This window comes from Pseudopodoces humilis, chromosome 1 (assembly GCF_049639895.1).
Source record: "Pseudopodoces humilis isolate 2021_Gansu_Grassland_sample_001 chromosome 1, ASM4963989v1, whole genome shotgun sequence".
NCBI classification, from domain to species: domain Eukaryota; kingdom Metazoa; phylum Chordata; class Aves; order Passeriformes; family Paridae; genus Pseudopodoces; species Pseudopodoces humilis.
This window is the reverse complement of record NC_142200.1, coordinates 108,677,758-108,700,148: the sequence shown is the minus strand read 5'-3', so window position 1 is coordinate 108,700,148 and position 22,391 is coordinate 108,677,758. Positions and strand designations below refer to the sequence as shown.

The 22,391-nt window shown below is 38.9% G+C and overlaps 2 protein-coding genes across 5 annotated transcripts in view; one reads left to right on the top strand and one right to left on the bottom strand.

Annotated features, from left to right (window-relative positions):
* ACAD11 (acyl-CoA dehydrogenase family member 11) overlaps positions 1-12,532 on the bottom strand; it is a 28,905-nt gene extending 16,373 nt beyond the window's left edge. For 2 of the 3 annotated variants that reach the window (XR_015772966.1, XM_005519005.3), the window contains exons 1-13: positions 12,247-12,531; positions 10,353-10,452; positions 10,002-10,127; positions 8,494-8,655; positions 7,900-8,064; positions 6,063-6,210; positions 5,366-5,487; positions 4,857-4,963; positions 4,603-4,726; positions 2,860-2,937; positions 2,354-2,492; positions 2,134-2,241; positions 931-1,029 (exon numbers count right to left, since the gene is read on the bottom strand). Coding sequence is in view for 1 of the 3 variants with exons in the window: in XM_005519005.3 (XP_005519062.2) it covers positions 931-1,029; positions 2,134-2,241; positions 2,354-2,492; positions 2,860-2,937; positions 4,603-4,726; positions 4,857-4,963; positions 5,366-5,487; positions 6,063-6,210; positions 7,900-8,064; positions 8,494-8,655; positions 10,002-10,127; positions 10,353-10,452; positions 12,247-12,383 (1,615 nt within the window). In the remaining 2 variants the exon portion in view is untranslated. Of the gene's footprint in view, positions 1-930; positions 1,030-2,133; positions 2,242-2,353; positions 2,493-2,859; positions 2,938-4,602; positions 4,727-4,856; positions 4,964-5,365; positions 5,488-6,062; positions 6,211-7,899; positions 8,065-8,493; positions 8,656-10,001; positions 10,128-10,352; positions 10,453-12,246 lie in introns of all 3 variants that reach the window. The other variant, XR_015772965.1, reaches the window with a different exon arrangement.
* A 343-nt stretch (positions 12,533-12,875) lies between these two features.
* On the top strand, positions 12,876-22,385 carry UBA5 (ubiquitin like modifier activating enzyme 5). 2 transcript variants are annotated; one of them, XM_005519006.3, is made up of 12 exons: positions 12,876-13,069; positions 14,053-14,098; positions 14,192-14,281; positions 15,040-15,149; positions 15,562-15,648; positions 16,302-16,386; positions 17,186-17,290; positions 17,469-17,596; positions 18,196-18,331; positions 18,777-18,852; positions 19,622-19,728; positions 20,302-22,385. In XM_005519006.3, the coding sequence occupies exons 1-12, from the start codon at positions 12,924-12,926 to the stop codon at positions 20,383-20,385; spliced, it is 1,200 nt and encodes a 399-aa protein (XP_005519063.1). In that variant the 5' UTR covers positions 12,876-12,923; the 3' UTR covers positions 20,386-22,385. The 2 variants fall into 2 exon arrangements, with proteins under 2 accessions (XP_005519063.1, XP_087908656.1); XM_088052530.1 differs by lacking the exons at positions 12,876-13,069; positions 14,053-14,098 and having other exon boundaries at positions 14,190-14,276.
* The last annotated feature ends 6 nt before the right edge of the window (positions 22,386-22,391 follow it).

The window sequence follows — 22,391 nt, the reverse complement described above, 5'->3', positions numbered from 1 at the left end:
TGCTGTCTCATGTTTACTCTCCTTTTTATAATTCACATAACTCAGTTTATTATTTATTTATTATATTATTTTGTGTGTGTGACCCTCTAAAACCTTCTCATTACTTCCTCAGGGACTGCAATGCATAGCTGGGAGACACTGACCCAGAGCAAGCACAAGTAGTTAAGCAACACTCTTGGGTCAGGAGACAAGATTCCATGCCTCTTTTTGCTGCCAGTTTTACAGGAGCAGAATAGAGAGAGAGAGATCTATCTTCTGGTGACCCCAGGTATTGCACGAGCATGTATCAGCAGGCAGCTGTCACAGTCATGTATGCAAAATGAAACTTTCAAGTTTAACAACTCAGTTTACTTACTTGGATTCCAAACTCTCAGGGAATGATGACTTTCAAGTTTCTGTCACACATTTTGGCAAAAAAGTAGCAGTACTACAATATTAGGGACAGTTGCCACTTACAGTACAATGCATTGATTTTACTGGGAATTATATCATAAAAAACATCTCCTGTAGTAGTCTAACAGCATCACAGGCTACTTTAAAAGCAGCCACATTTTACTGTAGGTAGAAGGTACTCTCAAACCTCTCACACAAGCTGCCAAAGACAGCTTCATGAAAACTAAGCTATAAATGTGTAAGTTAACTGACAGAAAGAGGAAATGTTTAAAGAAAATAACAGCATTCTCTCTGTGAACAAAATTCAGAGGTTCCAAAAAGGGCCCAAATCCCCAAACTGGATTTGAATCTTGGACTTTGGTTCATAGAACCAAAAGCTGATTTCAGCTCCTTGTGCTGTTTTACATTCTATTGTTTTTACTCAAGAGAAGACAGAAATTCCACTTCGTCTCAGAAATGGAGCACAAATACCTTTGTTTTAATAATTCTTGGAAAAATTCTAGCCCCAGCCACTCTTATTTAGGCTTCCACACTTACCACTGCTCCACCACTTCTTGCCATTGATCACGTAGCTGTTCCCATCTCGCTCAATGGTGCATTGCATATTGGTGGCATCACTTGAAGCCACGTCAGGTTCTGTGTTAAAGGAAAAAAAACCCACCAGATTAAATATAAAATATAGGGCTCTAGATACACTCTTAAAAGTACACAGTTTTGCTACCAGTAGAAAAACTCTTTGAAGAACCTTGCTGCTGGTGGTCAAAAGACTTCCTGTTTTCCAACAATCTGTTATTCATAGCCAGTTTAAATGTACTTGTTCTTGGGCTTGGACCACCCTTTGCAATCAGCCTTCTTCCTTTCCTTGTGTTTCTAAAACCTTTATCCTTCCATTGTATTTACAGGTAACAGTTATATTTCTCCTCAGCCTATTTTCTCCTCCTGGGTTCTTCTCAAACCAAAAGAGATTGAAAAGAATTTTGTGGCTGTATATAAAATAGACTACTAATAAACTATGAAGTTGTCAGCAAAATGTCATCAGTGATTTTTTTGGAACAGGAAAGATTCTTCCTCTCTCCTTTCACCATTACCTCTTTTTATAGGCCATCTACTTTAAAACAAAAGTACCTATTTCCTCTTGGGAAACACAGTGAAACAGAATTTGCAAAGTGTCTGCAAGGCTGAGTTCTCCGGACTCCATCTGACACAGGACATGAAGATTTTGACATCACATGTTCCAAAAGCTAATTTCATAGAGCAAGAGCCAGACTTTCCAGAGGTGCTGAATGCCATAAGCTTTTTCAGGAGCTTTCAGGTTATACCTTAAAAAAAACCTATGACACTGCAAAACCACATACTTTAATCACAATAATCATACTTGGACCCAATTATGCATGTCTAGAGAACTCCACAGAACACTACAAGGAAGGGTAAGCTCTATTGTAAACCTGTTTGGTACTATAAATTGTATTTTACTAGTAAAAATTAAATTAAAAACATATAGAAAGCCAATACTAATAATTGTAACCATGAAAGTTGATAACTATCAGGAAAGGTAGCAAGGCTGCTCCAGATTGTATTCACACCTCATAGATTATTTTATATTCAAAGACATTCACTGATACTGAATTAGTACAGAAATGTCCACTGTAACACACAACTTGCAGTCTTCTACTTTTCCATGCATACACCACGTGACGTTTCAACCAATTGGCTGCAACTTTCTTCTGGAGAAAAATTTACCTGTCATGCAGAAGCAGGAACTAATTTTCCCTTCTAGGAGAGGCTCCAGCCACTCTTTCTTTTGCTCTTCAGTGCCATACATGTGGAGGACCTCCATGTTTCCTGTGTCTGTAAGAAATCAGCAGTCATGCTTACTGCTCAAGACACACAGCCTGTAAGAAGTAAGATGCTCAACTTTTTAATGAACCCAGTGCTGTAGTTTTGGGACAGGGTTGCTAACCTGGTGCGTGACAGTTGAAAACCTCAGGTGCAAAAAGGCATCTCCCTGTCTCCTCAGCTATTAGGGCATAGTCAAGCTGGCTGAGACCACTGACATCTGGGAGGAAAAGGTTCCACAGACCTTCTGCTTTGGCCAATTCCTATCACAAGAATCAACAGAAAAAATATCAGCAATAAGTCTTAAAAAAAAAATTAAATTCTGGCTTGCAACACATTTTCTTCACTCCTGCCTACCCTGCTGTCCAATATATCTGATGCCTTTTTCAATAGCTATTCTGAAACTGTAGGTTCAGCCTTTGACTTAAAGTTCAGATATACCCCTCTCAGACCTGATTTTGTTTTTCTTCTTTGTTTTTTCACTTTTTCCATACTCCCCTCTTTCTTTTCACTGTTCTTCACATTGTTTCTTTCCATGTAACTTCTCCAGCAGCATACACAAATCACTCTTGTGCTCTGTGTCTGCGATCTTTTACTGCTAGAGTGCTAAAAATATTTGTTATTCCATACCTTCAGTCTCTCCAGCAGTGGTGGTTTCTTCCATTTGTCTTCAGTATTGCTATGTTCAGTATAATATTTTACTATTTCCTTAGAGAAACAATATAAAAGATGTTGTTTAAATTAAGAACACATGTAACACAGAAATAATAATTCATCTCTCCCAGATCTATGACCCAAGGAACCAAGTAAAAAATATTCAACCCAGATTTACATTATATAATCGGTTGCATTTTAAAATTAAATATATAACTGAAAGTTCAACACCAACCAATTCATTTTGCACAACTTTAAATATCAGATTACCCCAATCAGTACCTTAACTACTATTTGGGATGGTTTAAAATATGTGATGATGGAACTAGGAGGTCAGATTTTTCTGGAGATAAAAGTACTTGTTACCAACAATACACACAGGAGGCACTAACCCCAAAGTAAAACAACAAATAAAAGCCTGATGTACTGATACTTAAGATTCAGATAGATAACCCAGCTAATATTTTGTTAACCGTGAGGAAAAAAACCAACAACAATAACAGCAAAAAACCCCACAAAAATACATTTTCTCTTCCTGTCAAAAAAATTCATTAACAGATAATGTAGGCAGTCATTCCAAGCACCAGTCATAGTTTTAAGTGAACCTCTACATTCAGTAATCTTGGTATCTTCACAAGCATGTTTTAGTGAGGCACAGAACTTCAAACCCGGCCCAGACCTAGTTATAAAATGAATAGAAGTAGTGCCCAATTCTGAAAATGACACAATAAAGACAAATGGCCAATTAGAATTTATGAGTCCTGATTCACAATCCCTGTTCCCAGAAATAACTTCCAAGCACAACTTGACTAATCTGAAAAACTTGTATGGCTATTTGTGGTTTGTTTGTTTTTTAAAACAAATACTTTAATTATTGCAAGGCTTTCTTGGACAATCAAAAACTACAATCCTAACTTAATCACAGACATACTTTTTAAGAAACTCTGCATGTCAAGAGCTACTGCCCTCGACCTTGTGATAGGTAGATATATTCATAAATCTTTTAGATTAAGATGTTTTCTGCATTTCTGCCTGACTTGGGAAAAAACCCAACAACTCAGAAGCCAAAACAACAAATTCTGCAACAGAAGCCTTCCATGAGGCTAAAAGCTGAACCAACCTTCTAAGTGGAAATTCCTAACCTTCCTAGGATAAGATATAAACTACTTCATCTATTTTTCCCTTCCACTAACTAGGGACTTTGTGTATATTTCATTATCTGATTTCAAACCTTCATTGGTATTAGATATATTCAGGAATGAGGCTACTGTGATACATTATGAAATCCCATTTTTTGTCACAGCCTAAAAAGCAAGAAACAGAGCTTCATATGGTTAAAATCAGGATTTTCTATTTTCAAATAGGTGTCTTTGGGCTCAGTGTCTAAGAGTTCTAGGTTGTTATTAGTCTAACAAGTATTTTGGCAACCTCCTTTAAAAAGTAACTTTTTCTAAAAAGAGAAGTTTTTACACTTCAAAAGTTAAAAAATAGCTCTTTGATTAACAAGGCATACAACATTTTAACCCTGAAAAAAATAATGTTGTCTATTACAATTTATGGTAATATTTTGTAATGCTATAATCATGACTGCATGAAAATAAGGCTGTTTTGTAAAAAAACTCAGAAGACATGACTTTTATACTTTTTTTTTTACATTTTTATAAAGTCTAGTCAGAAAATGCTCCTTTAGGAAATTTAAGGTTAAGAAAAACTCTTTACCTTCTCAGCTGGATAAATGTGCTGTTTCATGAACTGCTTAACCTTCCGCAAAATTTCTTGGCCTTTCCTACTTTGACGGAAGAGCTCTCCAGAAATGCTGTGCTGTGTGCTGCTGAAGGATGACCTAGGGAAGAACATTCAATGCAGTAACAAGACCAGATTTTCCCTCATAGTAAAATAAGCTGCCTTAGGCATTTAAATGAAGATGTAGGAAAAGCTTTGCCTTGCCTTTGACCAGTTTAGACCACTCTTACTTTTTTGAGAGCTCTAATCCTCTTTCTGCCAAAGGCTCCACAATATTTGCAAATTCATGACTATTCTCTGCAGAAGCATTTCCAATGAGATACCTGGCATATACACCCTAAAACCAAAAGAAAGCCATATATGGTATAATTATGCACTTAAAATTGTCTCTTTAACACACAGGTGATTTCTTCAAATATACAAGTAACACTGAAATGTACATAGTCTTAAAAGGAGAAAACTCACTGGGATATGCTAATACTGGTTTTGGTGCATTTATGATATAATGAAGATGCTTGCTGCACAAGAGTTAACACCATATCCCAGCTAAACCAAATGAAAGGCAAATCACAAAAAGTAGTAGTAGAAAGGTAAAAAAGAAATGTCTGCATGTGATACGGCGAACGAGCCCAGCCTGTCCCTTAAGCCAACTGACAACAGCAGTTGTCACCCATGACTAAATGAACTACCCACAAATACACAAAGACATTTAACACTTAAGCAAATGTGAGGGTATTACCTGGGCTATTGCTGCCATTTTAAAATGGGACAAAGCAAGAAAAAAGTTAAAGTTGGGTAAAGTAGTGGAAATACGCCGGCAGCGGCAGTAAATGGAAATCAGTTCTTCAAAGGAAGGAGTTTCTACAAAAAAATAGAACAGATTTGTTTAGAATACTCAACATTTTCTATGATTTTTTTTCCACCTTATTCTTCAAACATTTGAACAATTTTTAACTGTATGAGGTATTTCTTTTACATAGTAAACACTATGATTTATCATTTCTTATGACATAACTGTGATATGGAGAGACCAAAGAAATTAGGAGTTGCCAGAATTTTAGATAATTATAACATTTCCTGCTGCCCTTTGTCTTCACTCAAGTCAGGCAAATAATTTCACCTGGGGGAGAAAAGGCTTTTTTAAAAAAATAATAAATTAATATATTTACATTTAAATTTATTTTTTCTTCCCATTTTCTCTTAGAAAGATTCAAAGTAAGGTTTTACAGAAGTAGCATGTTGTAGCTAAGACAGAGCTTGAAAGAACAAAACTATCTAAAGCCTCATTATCAGCATGCTTGCTACAATGAAAAAATTATGGAAAAGTTCTTTACAAACAGAAAACAATATGCTTGTGAATTTACCATTTAATTCCTATAACATTTCAAATAGAAATCAACCCTAGGATTTGTTTCAAGAAGATTACAGTTTCATACCTACGGTGTCTTTGAATCCCAAGATAGAGCCTTGACCCAAGTCCTTAATAGATGTAGGCCAAAAGTAGAATTGAGTGGTATATGCTAAATCTGCTAAAGGATGGCCAGTAGTTGAAAGTTCCCAGTCCAGCACTGCCAAAACACGAGCCTTATATAAAAATAAAAACCTCAAGTGAGTGCTAGAAGACATGTTCCCTCCATCCACAAATGCACAACACACTCAATATCCAAGGGTTTTATTTGGTTATTATATGCTTAAAATAAAAATACACACTAGCTGTCTACAGCAAAAGGAGTTCCTTCTGGCACTATCTAAACATCTGCAGAAGATTAACATTCACATAAAGACAGAAAGCTAGGCATTCTTCCAAAGAAAATCTGATTTAAATCTACATTTTCGAGTAGTGTTCTTCCTGTCAGAAACTTCCAAACTTCTCTAGTATAAAAGATGATTGAATTAAAATATCCTAAAGAACAGTAGCACTGAGAGCTGCACAGTCCTGTAGCACAGAAATTCACAGACAGACCAAGCATTAGAAAACCTAATTTATCACAACACTGTCCCTAGATTAACACTTATTTGGGGACTTGAATTTCTTAAATAGGAACTCAATCACTGCTCAGAGTGAGCCTCTGATGCAAGCATCCCTGCAGAGGTGTCTTCAACTGGATGGTCTGAGACTCCCCACAGTGTCATTCTGATAAATTCTTATAATCCAGCCATCCTGGCAACCTGAATGACCCCTCCAGCCTACTCATGACCCATGCTTTTCATGGAAAAGTCTTTCCTACATGGTCACTCCTGCATATTCAGGAATGGTTTCTACAGGTGACTTAAAATTACCTATGTACAACTTAGTCAATTCCTACAGTTGCATCAGAAACAGCTGGGAGAGTCCCCAAGACTGTCAAATTCCCTGCTCAGGGAATCAATCAGCACATATAAGCCTAAAAATCATGTCTATGAACTAATCAATGCACAAAATCTCTAGGAATCTTTGGGATCAGTTGCTTTGTCATGAAGCAGGCATTGCAGTCATGGTCACAAGTTCCAGGCATGTCTTCTGGTCACAACACAGCAGGTAGCATAGAAAAAAGTACTGAAAATGCAACTGGGTTGATAGACAGGTAGCACATATTTATTTCCATAAACTAGAAACAAACAAAAAAAAAAAATCTTTTTTTCCCTGAAGATGAATGGGGAAACTTTCAGGGTGTCTGTGATCTACATGTGCTCCATAACTAAACAGGTTTGGCAGGTTTTCCTTTGCTTGCACTAGAGTCATGTATCATACATTCAGCTCCTCCTCCAAAAGCCCTTGTTGTTAACCAAAACCATAATACAGATGTCAGTGGGCTTTGGATAAGATGCTTATGTAGTTTAATGAAGTGAGCTTTCAGTTGCACTGAATCCAATAGGATCTATGCATATAAAATGCTTTGTTCCTGTACTTTGAAGCAGGGAATAGAACTAATGAATAAATAGAGTATCTCTCAAAGTCAGGTTGGATGGGGTCCTGAGGAACTTGGTCTAGTAAAAGGTGTCCCTGCCCATGGCCAAGGAGTTGGAAATAGATGATCTTTAAGGTCTCTTCCTATCCAAACCATTCTATGATTCTGTGATTCCATCAATTCTATCTAGCTCCTTCAGTGAAAGCCAGGACTGTATTAGGTACCTAAATACCTTACACAGAGTATAAAGAACAGTTTAGTTTTCTACTTTTTCTTTCAAAGATGTTTCATGCACTAAAATAATCCACATGTAAGTGTCCCATGACATGACTACAAACAAACGGAGGGCCAAAACCTACTAAATGTACAAACACATTTCAAATACCTCTGTTGGGTGGAAGATGATGTTATCTATTCTGAAGTCCCCGTGAATCAGGCTTTCTTCATTATCATCAGGTGGCAAGTTGTTTGCTAACCACTCAGCCAGCTTGTTCATGGCAGGAATATCTGTATGAGCAGCTGCATCATACTGCTTTTTCCAAGTTGATACCTAAAAAATACAAACACTCCAACAGATTTTTCAGTTGATTGACAAGTTTTTCAAGAGCACAAATTTTGAAGCACATACTTCTGGGCTTTGGTTATCACCACGTTGCTTGAAAATTCAGTAAAACCCAGTATCTCTGCATTTGCAAATATGAACTGAGATATCAAAAGTTTAAATGAAGACTACATCTATTTCAATCCTTTTTACATAGCCCAAATCTAGTGTTAGTCTAAAAGCAAATGCTTATCACTCCCTAAGTACAGCATTACAGAATCAATCTGAATGTAGTAGTGGCTTCAAAATGTGCACAATTAATTGAACTAAGTGAAGGTTTAATAGCTAAAATGTGATCACTAATAATTAACAATTTAGCTTGCAAATCAAATAAACATTCAAAGACCAGACAAAAAAGGAGAATGTTAAGAGCTATACCTGTCTTTTGCAGTATCCTGGTCCTCTACCATATCCTTGGAGACCCAATGACTGTAAATCAAAGGAGTGCAACAGGGCCAGAGTTTCTATCATTGCAAGATACAGCGCAGAACGCTCTGCTGGGCCCACCTCAGGCAGAGAGATGTTTCGGAAAATGCGACCCTAGAAATACCATAAATCAGATATTTGGTGGGATGTACACATCAGATGAAAAGAAGTAAAGCTATACATTACACAACCAAAAACAAATGAAGTGAACCAACACTCCCTATGCAAGCAAAAATTCCTTCCTCAATTATTTTGTTTCTCACCCAGAGCCAATGAAGGGATTCATGGTAAACCCAGGTCATTAGTCTATGGTGTATCTGTAGATGAAATTCTGAATTGGAGCACTCAATCCAGATACCCTCAAGTCTAAAAGTATCAGGAAAAACAATGTTTCTGTATTGTCCCTAAAAGCTAAATTGCAGAAAAAATACCAATGAAGACCCCAGGGGAAAGGAGGGGCAGGCAGTGGAATGGGTGGGTTGTGGGTAAAAAGATTCAAACAATCCAAAGAAATTCACTTGTTTTTCTCCTTAAAAACAGTTGAATACATTTAGAAGATGGGTTTGTTGTTCCATTTTCACAACTGTTAAAAAGGGAGCAGTGCTAACCATCATAGAATGGACAGACCGTACATTTACATACTTCGAAATGTAAAAGGCTTCTTCTTAAGGAATCACTTTGTTATAATCAAAATTAGTAAAATTCTCCATCTTTGATGTAAGAAACGTATTTCAAATTTTTCACAGCCCTTACATTCTATTACTCTTGATTTATGGTTTTTGTAGGAAGGTTAACCTAATCTTCAGAAAGTGGCCCACAAACTTACATTTCTAATTTCCCAGTGAACCTGATGATAGAATGGGATGCTGTGAAGAGGAAAAGGCCTGAATTCAACTCCTCCTCCCACAGGATAAGAAAAAAAAGACACAGTACAGCAGACTTATGCTCAAAATCACCAAAATCTAACAAAAAGTATATCAACTCAGCTACAGCACCCCCAGAGTGCAGACAGAGATATGCTGTGTTCTTTCTGAAACTAGTGTTCAAACTGGAATTCTGCTTTGTTTTCAAGAAAAGGTGTTTTTATGTCAGTTCCTATCTTCAATACAGGCTCCAGGATGTCCAAAGATTCAGTTTACAGACAGAATTTTTTCCCTCTGATTTGTGTATGCTTTTCACAGAAGCAATATTGCCTCATTTCAAGATATCTTTCCAAGAGCTCAAACAAGAACAAGAGGTTAAATACTGTGCTAAAAAATTCAGCAAAGTGTGAAATAAGCCCTGGAGAAGCTGAAATCTGTGAGAATTACTGATAGCTAGCATTTCTTTAAAATATCAGAAGATTATTTATGCTCATATCACAATACTGTGCTGGGTAAGGCTCTAACAGAAAGGTTTTAGACAATTCAAAAGCAGCTTGTAGGAGGAAGAGGGAAAGAATCTCACACTGGAGGACCAACCTTTACATGCTGCATTACATAAAACTCTGTTCCAATGACAGAAACGTCACTGCAATACAAAAGGGGCTCAGGCACTGGAAACCCAGCTGAAAATAAGGCTTTCTGCACACGATATTCTCTGTCGACCTGAAGGAGACACAGAAATTTAGGTCCAATTAAAACCTCCCAAACATTAATGAGTATGGTGAATCCTCTTGAACGTTTAATTACATGTAGAGCACAAAACATAGGAAATAATCCAGCAACTCACTGCCTTTCTGGACACATTCTTCAATGTGCTTGACCATCACATATAGACACTGTTCATCTGCAATACAAAGTGTATGGAGCTCAGTGAAGAATGTTACTTACCTTGTGTGCTCTAGGTAAAAGGGGACCATGGGGCTTCTTCCTGAGCACAAAAGCCTGCCCACCCTTCTGAAGGTAAAAGGTTGGGTTTGACTGGCCTGAGCTGCAAAGAGAAAGATTATAATTACTCAAAAATTCAAGTACTTAAAAATTTGTAAACTTCTAACAGAAATTATACTTGCAAAATGAAGTGTGACTTGACCTAAACAAAACGGCAAGATGGAGGAAAGCATCTTCTCCAGAGCTGTTTTGTGTTGTGGGTTTTTTTCAAATCTCAACTGAAACAGGCTGCCCAGAGAAGTTGTGGATGCCCCATCTCTGAAAGTATTCAAGCCCATCAGGCTGGATGGGGCTCTAAACAACCTGGTCTACAGAAAGGTGTCCCTGCCCATGGTAAGGGGATTGGAACTAGATGATCTTTAAGGTCCCTTGCAGCCCAAACCACTCTATGATTCTATTCTATGATTAAATTACTGATTCTAGTACCAAGCCCCTCTGTTTGCCAGCCTGATTATCATGTCCAAAGTTTATGCTTAAGGGACAGCCTATAGGAACTGTAACATTTTAAAGAATGCATGTTTGAGTCATAAAGAAAATTAGACATTTCAATCACACGTGTAAAAGAGAAGGAAAACCCAGTTAAATCCTTCATAACACCTTGTCTATCATATTGCAATCAAACCCATTGATCCTTATTTTCCTCATGGCTCTGAGTTAATCTGAATGCTTTTCTCCCCTTATTCTGGTTAATTTTTAAGATGTATTCTGACATAGTTGAATAAATTATTAGACAGGTATTGGAAAATAAAAATCAAATGAACTTTTGCCCTCATTCCTCTCATTACGTTTCCATTCTCCCCAAAGTAGTTAGGGCATAGTTTGTAATAGTTTAAAAAGCTTATCTGACAAATACTCTTCCCAGAACAAAAGAAATTTAGGTCAGCTGAATCCTTGAACTGTAATTACAATTACCAAACCAAGTAAAAGCACAAATACTAATGAAATTTTAGGAGACTTTACTATTAGCTCTTCTCCTAAGGCACCCCCTAAATTCTTCTCAGCTGAGGTACATAGGAAGATTAGGGCGGACTGAATGAATTAATGTTTTATATTTACATCAGAAGACAATGAAAAATTGTTCACTGTTGCTTCGTGATAGTTGTAGATATGTTATGGTCATGACTACAAAGGAACGAATCCTTATTTTTGGAATAACTTTGCTTCTAGTAGTTAGTTCCTGACATGAAGTCGTACAGCCACACCACTGATTTGCTGGATGCAAACGAACTCAGTTCTCTATGGAGCAGAGACTTTGGAGCCCGGGTGTAGCACCTCCTTGGCACACCGCATTATGCTCCGCGGGCAGTAACGGGAATCTCGGCACACCTTTACGCTGTTCTCGTGGATTTGCTTACAAATGGTGACAGCCTAACGCTTTTACCATTGATTTCTTAAGTCATGTATGTGCTTCTGAACGTCGCTATTTGCTGTGCAATTGAAGATGGAGCAGATCAATTGCGATTTATGTCTAGGCAATAACACAATAGTGGGTATACTCTGAGGACAGCGGTTAGTCCACCCAACACACAGCCCGCCCACAGACAGCCACAGACTGAGCGTGCCAAAGGTCACTTTGGCCGCCACCGCAAACTTTGTATTCTCCAGCAGCTCAAGGGACGAGCTGTGACGTGCTTTTAATTGGAACAACTCAGAATGCATCTTAAAAATCCATTGATGGCTGCTGCCCGCCATCCCGACAGCAAAGGGCGCTACCCCGACCACTTTCCCTGGCAGGCGGCAGCGAGTGGCTCCTCTGCTCGCCCTTACCCGGGGCAGGGGAGCGGCGGCGGCCCCGCCAGCTGAGCCAGCCACCTGTCACCGGTGTCACCTGTGTTACCTGTACTGCCTGACAGCCAGCGCGCCCGCGGGCTGCCGAGGGAAGCCGGGCAAGCGGCTGCTCAGGTACCGCTCCAGGCTGTCCTGGTCGAAGCGGTGCTGCTGCCGCACCGCGCTAGTGCCCGGCTCCGCCGCCATCCTCGCAGGCCGGTCACCCAGAGGCGCCTACGGTGCGCCAAGAAGAGCACTTCACCGCCCCCTGACTGTCGGCCCCTCTCGGAACACGACGTTCCCCAGCAAGCAAGTACCACCCCGGCGGCCACCGCCCCTCAGTCTCCTCCCTGGGCCGGCCCCGGGAAGGGCCGGCCCCGGGAAGGGCCGGCCCCGGGAAGGGCCGGCCCCGGGAAGGGCCGGCCCCGGGAAGGGCCGGCCCCGGGAAGGGCCGGCCCCGGGAAGGGCCGGCCCCGGGAAGGGCCGGCCCCGGGAAGGGCCGGCCCCGGGAAGGGCCGGCCCCGGGAAGGGCCGGCCCCGGGAAGGGCCGGCCCCGGGAAGGGCCGGCCCCGGGAAGGGCCGGCCCCGGGAAGGGCCGGCCCCGGGAAGGGCCGGCCCCCGGGAGGGCCCGCCCCGGGGAGGGGCGGGCCCCGGGAGGGGCCGGCCCGGGGAGGGGCCGGCCCCGGGAAGGGCCGCCCCCGGCGCTTCCCGGCAGCTCCCGGGGCCGGGCACAGACGTGTCGCTGGCATGGCGGATCCCGGTCGGCTGGAGCGGCTGGAGCGGCGCGTGCGGGAGCTGGAGGAGGAGCTGGCCCGGGAGAAGCGCGGGCGGGGAGCGGCGCGGGCCCGCATCGACACCATGAGCCCCGAGGTGACCGACTCCAACCCCTACAGGTGCGGTGAGGGGCCGTGAGGGCTGCGGAGGGCTCTGTCAGGATGCAGAGGATGGGGAAGGAGGGCCGGGACGGTGGGAATCTCAGGGATGGGGCTGGGTGTGCTCAGGAGGGTGTCGGGCAGTGCAGGAGGCAGGTGCTCCGTGCGGAGCAGGGCAGAGATGCTCTCTGATTTCCCACCTGACTGCGCTGTCAGGGGTGGTGGATGTCAGGGTTACTTTGTATTATCTTGCTTTACAGTACAGGCGGGGAGAGCGAAAGAGAGGAAATCTTGTGAGTTTTTCAGCTAGGTTGCTAGTAAATGGTATTACATGAGGTCTTAGCCTCATTCCTCCATATTGCCTATTTTAGAAGTTGGTTTATAGAGTTCTTGAGCTTTAGAGACCCCTTCCCTTCTAGAAATCTGATGATTTTTTGGTTTTTGTTTTGTTGGTTTGGGTTTGGTTTTATTTTTCCTCAATACAAGTTGATATTTGTACATTAATGAAAAATGGAACAGAGGGATAAAATGTTACTTTAAAACCCTTTTAGTTATCCTCAAAACCAGATAGTCGCTATTTATTTTTCTTTTTTTTTGATGTTACATTAATCTAATCAAATGGATCAGAAAACAGTGCAAGTCTTCACTAGTTTGCTGCCATATGGTTCATTACCAAAAAAAGTGTCACTTTTCATTCTGTAAGTCAGGGATTCATTTAGAAAAATAGCTGTGTCCTTCTGATGCCATCGATATTACATGTACCAGAGGAATAGGTGCATGAGTTTCTGCAGGTTTAGGACTCTAGTGCAAATAGGAAAGCATCTACTCTGTCACTCAGAACATACCTAGCTTAGCAGTCACAACTGCAGTGGAAACAGCAGGCTTGACTTTATTGCTTGGTGAGGTTATTTCTAAAGCAGAAGTGATTTTAAGTACCTGAAAAGCAAAATTGTTGTTAGAAACATACATTTTCTGTGTAATGTTGCATTTTTTTTTCTTTGTAGTCGCTTGATGGCGTTAAAAAGAATGGGAATTGTCAAAGACTATGAGGTAGGATTCTATCTGTAATGAAATGTTGCTTGCATTTTTTCCCTGGGAGGACCACTTTTGAGATACTGATCTGTATATTATTTCTTTCTGCAGAAAATCCGTACCTTCACAGTTGCAGTAGTAGGCGTAGGGGGCGTTGGCAGTGTCACTGCTGAAATGCTGACAAGGTGTGGCATTGGTAAGGTAATGAGAGTTTTATTTATTCTTCAATATCTTTTAGTAGATTGACCAGTCCTATTTGTAAAGTATTTGATTTGATTTCACCCTGTTGATCACCAAATAAAAAAATGTTGTGAAGAAAGCACTCAAGAACAGTGCTTGTGTAAACACACATGAAGAGTATGTATTTTTCTTATGCTGGTAAAATTGATTTATTTAGAACTTAATCCTGTATCATATGGATGATTTTTGTTTGGATGTTTGTCATTTCTATATGAACCCATCTCGCTAACATGCTGGATTACTGCAAAAGGAAAACAAAATACAGAAAAAGGTGGGGGTATTTCACATAAAAGATAGTGTCTCATACGAACCAAGTTTATCTCATGCAATTGAAATGTCGTAGTGGCATAGATGGCAAACAGATCTCTTTATCACAAACATTGGTTTGTCATGTGGCAGCAAGTAGGAATGTGATAATAGATGTGATACTGTTCATCTAGTTTTATCAGTTTAATATTCTTAGTTTATCTCAAATAAAGAGTTAACATTTTATTGAGTAATTTTAATAACTTAACAGATTGGTTCAGTTTTCACATCCTTATGATGTTGGTATCTCTTGTATGTGAACTGAATGGATCTCTGAGGGAGGGAGTTTGGTTGGGGGAGTTTTCTCTGGCTTTGGTTTTAGAATTTATTTTGTTGTTCAGAATGCCTTGCCACAGTGCTCTTTTTGCAGAGTCTCTGGAGATTCACACATGTTAAAACAATCTTTATTGTAGCTGCTTCTGTTTGATTATGACAAAGTGGAACTGGCAAACATGAACAGACTCTTCTTCCAACCTCATCAAGCTGGATTAAGTAAAGTACAAGCAGCAGAACACACTTTGAGGTATAACTTGGAGAAGTGGGTATCAAAATGTATTTAACGAGGATGCTGCTCCAGAAAACCAATGTTTCACTCTTAATCATTTGCAAAGGAGCATGATCTAATTTGGGAATTTGAGTATAAAATATTTGTGGGGATGACTGATACTTCAAAGACATTTTTGTACTGGTCAATAAACCTTAATGTGAGTCTACTTTTTAAGTATAGCCAGTTTTGCTCAGAAGTTTGGTATAAATGATGCCACTTCCATACGTTGCGGGTTTTTTTCTTATCTAATCTGAATTTTTGACAAATTGGTGAATTCTAGAGTTCAGACTGGAAACTTAAGACTGTAGCAACACTTGTGAAGTTAGGAAGTAGAATGCAAATTATCATTGTATTCTTTTTTACTGACTCCAATTATTTCCTCCATAAGGGACATTAATCCTGATGTTCAGTTTGAAGTACATAACTACAACATCACAACACTGGACAACTTTGAGCACTTCATGGATAGAATAAGGTAAAATCCCCCAACTTTAGCATATTGCTGACTTCTGCTGATGTGTCGTTCTATACAGCCTGATATCTTTCTTGCTGGGGCTCTTTTTCGATTTAATAACTTCCAATTGAAAACCTCTGGGAAACATAAGTATATGAAGACATTTCTGCCTAGATGTGTCCTCTATAGCTGGCATTTATTTCTACTCTTACATAATTATTTTTTATGAGTGCATCTTTAGATTTCCATCTAAAACACTAGGTTTTCCATTATGGAAAACAGATCAGATCATACCTTGAATGCTCTGTAGTAGTTTCAGGTATGGTTTATAGAATGAAGAAGAATGTAGTTATAAGTGGTTCTCATAGAGATCTGGAATAACTTACACGATTTGCAGTTTTGTTGTACAAAGATACAATTCTCCAATACTTTGTACTGTGAGTGCATACTATATGAAACAATCTAAGATGTACATATATTTAAATCCCAGCTTCAGCATGGTGTTGTTTCTACCTCAGATCTAAGATGCTGGTTGTATCCTGTACTGCATTTGCACAGCTTTTGTTAGAAATTCACTTTTCTTGGGCTTCTGTACTCTAAAACAGTGTGTTGATTGCCATGTTGGTATTTTGTTCTGCCAGAAATTTAATATAAACTTCTGATGCTTGTTTCAGTAATGGTGCACTGGAGGAAGGGAAGCCTGTGGATCTGGTTCTAAGCTGCGTGGACAACTTTGAAGCTCGCATGGCAATTAACACGGTAGGGCCACCAAAGGCATGAGCTTCTGGAAGTCCATTTTCTCCTATAAATAATGTTAGGAATTGTGGAACTATAGAAAAGACAGGAACTTGAAGACAATCTCCTAAGAAATGTCTGCCGTGGCTTGAGAAATCTGAGCTTTTACTCAGTTCTTATCAACTCATTTAATGTGTATAAATATCACTGAAGACTTTAAAATTACTATCAGCTAATGGTTAGTAAAAGACTGAAGTGTCATAAACGCTGTCTTTTCAAATTACTCTCTTTATATAATGGTATTTTCAAAGGCTGGTATGCTAAATCTTAGAAAGTTTTAAAGATTTTCTATAGCTAATTGTATACTTTACATGACTTTTTGTATACTAAAAATGCTGTTTATTTAATCAAACTCTATTTATAGTAGCAGCCAGTGTAGGGTATATGCCAAATGTATGTTTTCTGTTACCCTTCAGCTGACTTGGTCCATAAATTGCAGGTAGGGAAGGCACACAGATACAGAATTATACAGAATTATATTCTGTAGTGTGCTGTAACTGGGTCGCTAATATCTGTATTTGTTAAAACATCTCAGGTCCTCAGGAAAGCACAAAGGGCTGGCTGGCTTCATGAGGGCAACTTTAATTCTGATTTGTCCTTTGATAAATAATTTCTATCTCTTCATGTCCCTTTTTCTGACCCTAGCCTTTTTGCCTGAAAGCAGGGAGATGAATGTGTTTCATCACTCCCAATTTATCACATTTTTGGGTTCCTTTTCATTAAACTTCTGCATTGCTGACATGTGTGTTTATGTGTTTATAAGGCCTGCAATGAACTTGGACAAATCTGGATGGAGTCTGGAGTGAGTGAAAATGCAGTGTCAGGACACATCCAGCTGATCATACCTGGTGAATCTGCTTGTTTTGCGGTACGTGGTGCTCTGCTGAAATGCTCACTTGCCTTTCAGAGTGGGACTGGGAATGTGAAGATTAGTTGGCCTAGTGGGTGTGATCCTGGCACAGTTGATGCAGTACTTTAAAATTCTTTGTGATCTGTGGAATTTCTTGAATGCTTTTTTACAGTTTAATTTCTCTACTGCCCCTCAGTGTGCTCCTCCACTGGTAGTAGCTGCAAATATTGATGAGAAGACATTGAAACGAGAAGGAGTTTGTGCAGCCAGTCTTCCTACAACTATGGGTGTTGTGGCAGGAATGCTTGTACAAAATGTTCTCAAGTAAGTGACTGAGTTGTTGCTGTTTGATGTGTACAGCAAAATATGAGAAAAAGACCCCTGAAGGAACATTTCATAATGACAGGTCTGGTTCTTGTCCATGTCTTGTTTCCTAATGGTATTGGCCACATTGAACAGGGCTGAAATACACATTGCTTGAATTTGAACTAGAGCCTTTCAGTGGTAAGAAACAGTTTCAGTGTTTACCAAAGAATTTCTGTTAATGCATACACACATGCACATTTTTTTCTTAGTTCTGCATTTAAATATGCTCTGATTTGACAGCATTAAGTTGTATATAAAAAATGCTACAGCACTGACTTGTCTTTGAAATTTTGTACATGGAAAATAAATTACTTCTCTTGCCTGTAGCTGAGTTATTCTCTTATTCTCACACACTATGAGAAGATGGGATTCTATATTGATGCAGTTATTCTGTTGTCAGCTGACTAGAGCATAACTGGTTTTAAGGCAATTACAGTGACTCTACAACTCCAGGAATCTGAAAGTGTATTCTAAAAGTTGAGGAAAAATTATTCCTTGAACAACTGAAGTTTTAGGTTTGCAGCTGCATTACAAGCTCCTTCTTTCTCTGTTTCTAGATACCTATTAAATTTTGGTACTGTGAGTTATTACCTTGGTTACAATGCGATGCAGGATTTCTTCCCAACTATGTCTATGAAGCCAAACCCCCAGTGTAGTGACCACAATTGCAGAAAACAGCAAGAAGATTATAAGGTAAAAATGGTTTGTGTTCATGGGTCAATTTTTTTATTTCCCTTTTCTTAGAGAACAAAGCAAGCTGCAAATCTGTAGTAAAAGAAAGTGTTCGTTGCTACTCCACTTTGCAGCATTCATCTTCAGTTGGTTGTACATGTTTCTAAATATACAGTACTTACCTTAAAGTACAGGGTAGGAAGAAAGGTTGAGGAATTACGTAGAAGAAAATATTACTTAACTGAATGCAAACTTTTCTGGCACTTGAGTTTCTGAGTGTTAATGGGTTTGGTGTTTTTCTGGACTTGGTGGTATTCTGCCTTTTTGCTCCTAAGCAGCCACCATTTAGAACTTTTTTATCTTACATATTGAAAGAAATGCAAATATCAGGCTTGATCTTCTTTGCTGTTGTTGGAAATTGGACTGTTAGATTTTGAGGGGTTTACTTTTTGTGTTTTCCCTCCAGAAAAAGGAAGCTGCAAGACCAAAAGAAGAAGTGATTGAAAAGGAAGAAGAAATAGTGCACGAAGAAAATGACTGGGGTAAGTCATCAACTGGAGACTAAATGATGTTCCCAATACTGAGATTCAATTTGAGGGAACACAGTTTAGGGTACATTGAATTCTTCTAGTTCCTACTTTTTGTAACGTACACAATTACTATTGGCTTTTCACAGGTTTTGAAAGTAATTTTGCCACAACTTGATGATACGTTTCTAGTGCAATGTGCAGGTTTTAGACTCAAAATATAACTGCTGCTTCAATAAAATCTTTCTCAGAAGATGGTCTGAAGATGAGAGAGATATGAGAAAATGTATTAACTGCATATTCCTTTTAAATATACTAAAGAGCAGCTGTCATTTCCATAACCACTGTGCTGAGGGATCTCATGGATTTTTACACTCCTCTGAGGGTTTCAATTTAGAAGGAATTATCTTAAGGAACGGTAAATGTGTTTTATGTAACCATTTTAAGAATGGAGATATGTGTTCTGCTTATTACATGCTATAGAAAATAATCTTATCTTACACTGGGAGAAGTGTCCTTATGGTTAAGTTTAAATGGTAAGGACAAGGGAGAGATGCCATTCTGGTTCATAAGTTGCATATATAGAATTATTTCATATATTGTAAAGGGAAAATATTTTGTATTGATAATAGAATGAAGTTGTTAAAGTCAAAGGTGTTTCTGCTTTAATTTTATTCTGTTTTGGGGAAGTACCTGCACCTTTCCTATTACTGCGATAACTTGGTGATTAAAGAACTTTTTCTTCTAACTTTTAATGGAGTTCTTGTTTCCTTTTAATGCAAAGGCATTGAATTAGTATCAGAAATTTCCGAAGATGAGCTGAAGGCTGCATCTGGCCCAGTACCTGAGCTTCCTGAGGGAATTAGTGTAGCATATACTATCCCAGACAAGGTAACATATTTATTCTTTATGAGTTTTTGAAATACACATTGTAGATTAAATTTATGATAACAGCCAGTTTGGTTACCCTTTAAACCTAAAACAAAATTCCATCTTAAGCAATTCCATTGAAACTTGACCTCAGTTCATTGGAGTATTCGTTTTTATGGTCCAGTTTTGTCTTCCTAGGAAAGATATTTCTGTAAGTGTGGATGCTAGTGTGAATGCACTGCTGAGATGATAGGAATGCATTTGTGGGCTGGGGGAAGGACAGCAAATGTGAATTTCTAAGTTGATGTTTAGGTGGCTAATTAATTTTTATCATATGTATCTTGTAAAAGCTGTATGTAGTCAAAGAGCAATGAGTATACCTGGGGAACATAGAATCTGAATGTATTGCAGTAAGAACATTCTAAGTCCTAGTCAAAATAGTTTACAATTGAAGTTTATAATCACTTAGGCCTAATCTCACAACTGAGTGCCTGGTGCCAGGAAAATGGTGTGGTGTAAAAACAATAAAGCCAATCTCTGGGGGTTTTTTGTTTACTTTTTTTGTTGACAACTTTTTCTTCTTATTCATAACAGGAAGATAATTTAATAACTGGGGAGACAGTAGCAGAGTCTGAAGAAAGCTTAGAAGAACTCATGGCCAAAATGAGAAACATGTAGAAAAACAAATATTAACTACAACTTTCATGAATTTGGATGGACATTGGATTTCGAGAAGACCAGGCTTCTTGTTTTTTTTTCTTTTATCTCTGTTGAAGCTTACCTTTAGCTTTCTGATGAAACAGAACTGTTACAGAGGCAGGAAGGACACAGACTTACATTGTTTATATTCTGTTTTCTCATGTCTTTATTAACAGAGGTGTGCTACTGTAAATTTTAGTTTCTCAGCATTGCTAGTGTCCAGATATTCAGTGGCAAATAAAAGGACCTGGATAAACTAAAAAAAGCAGGCACAGCACATTATATACCCTATCATGTGATGAGAATAGCCCAGAGATCAGGCCAAGGGAAAGATGAAATTTGTTGGAGTGGACTGAGTAGGTGAAGGGCAGATGATAATGCCTGTCTCTCATGTTGCTGCTCTTGATTTTCCTGACACTTGTACTTGGTTGTCATTCACTGCTCTAAAGTCTTGGCATGGATCATGCTGTGGCTATGATTTTTCTGAATAATGAGTAATGCAAACATCTAAGCCTTTTCCTGTGCCTTAAATATCTGTGGAATGGAATTTTCTTTATCAATGTCTTACTAATGCTTGTCCTTAAACAGCTGCCTATGTTTTGTTTGTGGTGTTTTGAGTATACTGTAAAGGTGAAGTCTTTTGTTAGTATTACAGTAGCAGACTGCATATCAGCACGCCACTACTTTGTCTGGCAGATGACATGACAAAATTATGAGTGACATTGTAAAAAACTGGAGATTTTGTCTACCTTTTCAAAAGTCTCAATATTATATTTTTGTTGGTTACTGGAAGTTTAGCTATAATTCTGATCACTCCCAATCACATAAGCTATATTAAGGAATATAATTCTGAGTTTGCATAGAAAATCTTCTAAAATTAGATGCTATAAATTTTTAGTTTTGCAAATGTCTTCATTGGAGTAGCTCACCTATTGTATTTGTCTTAAAAACTCCATTAGTACAATCATAAAACTTTTTAAATGGCCACGTGTTAAACCAACCTGTAAGTATTTGCATCCTGGAGTGTCTGTACCCTGCAGAACTGGAAGGATCAATTTTAAATATTTTAACTGCTGTGGGCATCTTATCCAGAACTTGGTAGTTATTTCAGCCTTGGCAGTATAATACAAATATTTCCAAGCTGGGCTCTTCAAAAAGCTTTTCCACAATGTGATGCAGCCAACACAGAGCCAGATGTAAATGGCAGTGGTAGTATCCCAATAAAGTGTAGAGACAGCAATATCATGATGGTGCTTCTGTTTCTTAGGGCAGCTGAACGATTACCTAGTTATAGTTAGTTTAAAAAATGTTTCATTTCTGAGTGAGGGTTACAAACTTCAGAATCAGTTTCCTCCACAGCTGACATCTTATTATACACATAAAAACCATCTCTGAAACCAGTGAGGGAGATTTTGGGTGGGTTTTGAGTGTGGGGCACGATACTGTAAAATCAAAGTGGCTTTTTTGGATTGAGTTCTGTTTTAGAGAAACCAGGTTTTAGAAATGAACTGCAAAGAAAGATAGGAAATAATAATGAGACCATTAAAAAGGTAGATACTTCAATCTGTGTTAGCTTGATCCAGCTTCAATTTACATGTTACTTACATTTCTGTAAGACTTTCACCTTTCTGTTGGGAACAATAAAAGTCAGGCACACAGCTGGCTCTGGAGATCCTGAGGCAAATGGCTGACCCATTTCTACTCAGTTCATCCTGACTCTTAACTATGTGGCTAACATGGCTGCTATCACAGCTTCTCAAGAGGCAACTTCATGTCCACTTTTATGAAGGAATTAATACACTTCTCTATGCCCTCTTAGCGAGTACACAAAATGGTTCCTGTGTTACTTTTAGACTTTCAACTTGTATATACTTTCAACTTGTATAAGAAGAACTTGAAATAATCAGAAAATAAATAAAAGATGATTGTATGTGTCAATGGTTAAAACTATTTAAAAATAAACAGCATCCAAAAAAGCAGCATTA

What these genes read in the sequence shown, in the direction of transcription:
- UBA5 (XM_005519006.3), top strand. Translation starts at nt 12,924, where the DNA reads ATGGCGGATCCCGGTCGGCTGGAGCGGCTGGAGCGGCGCGTGCGGGAG. An exon ending in GAATTGTCAAAGACTATGAG is followed by an intron (nt 14,099 to 14,191) that starts GTAGGATTCTAT and finishes TTCTTTCTGCAG; the next exon opens with AAAATCCGTACCTTCACAGT. An exon ending in CTTGTACAAAATGTTCTCAA is followed by an intron (nt 17,597 to 18,195) that starts GTAAGTGACTGA and finishes CTCTGTTTCTAG; the next exon opens with ATACCTATTAAATTTTGGTA.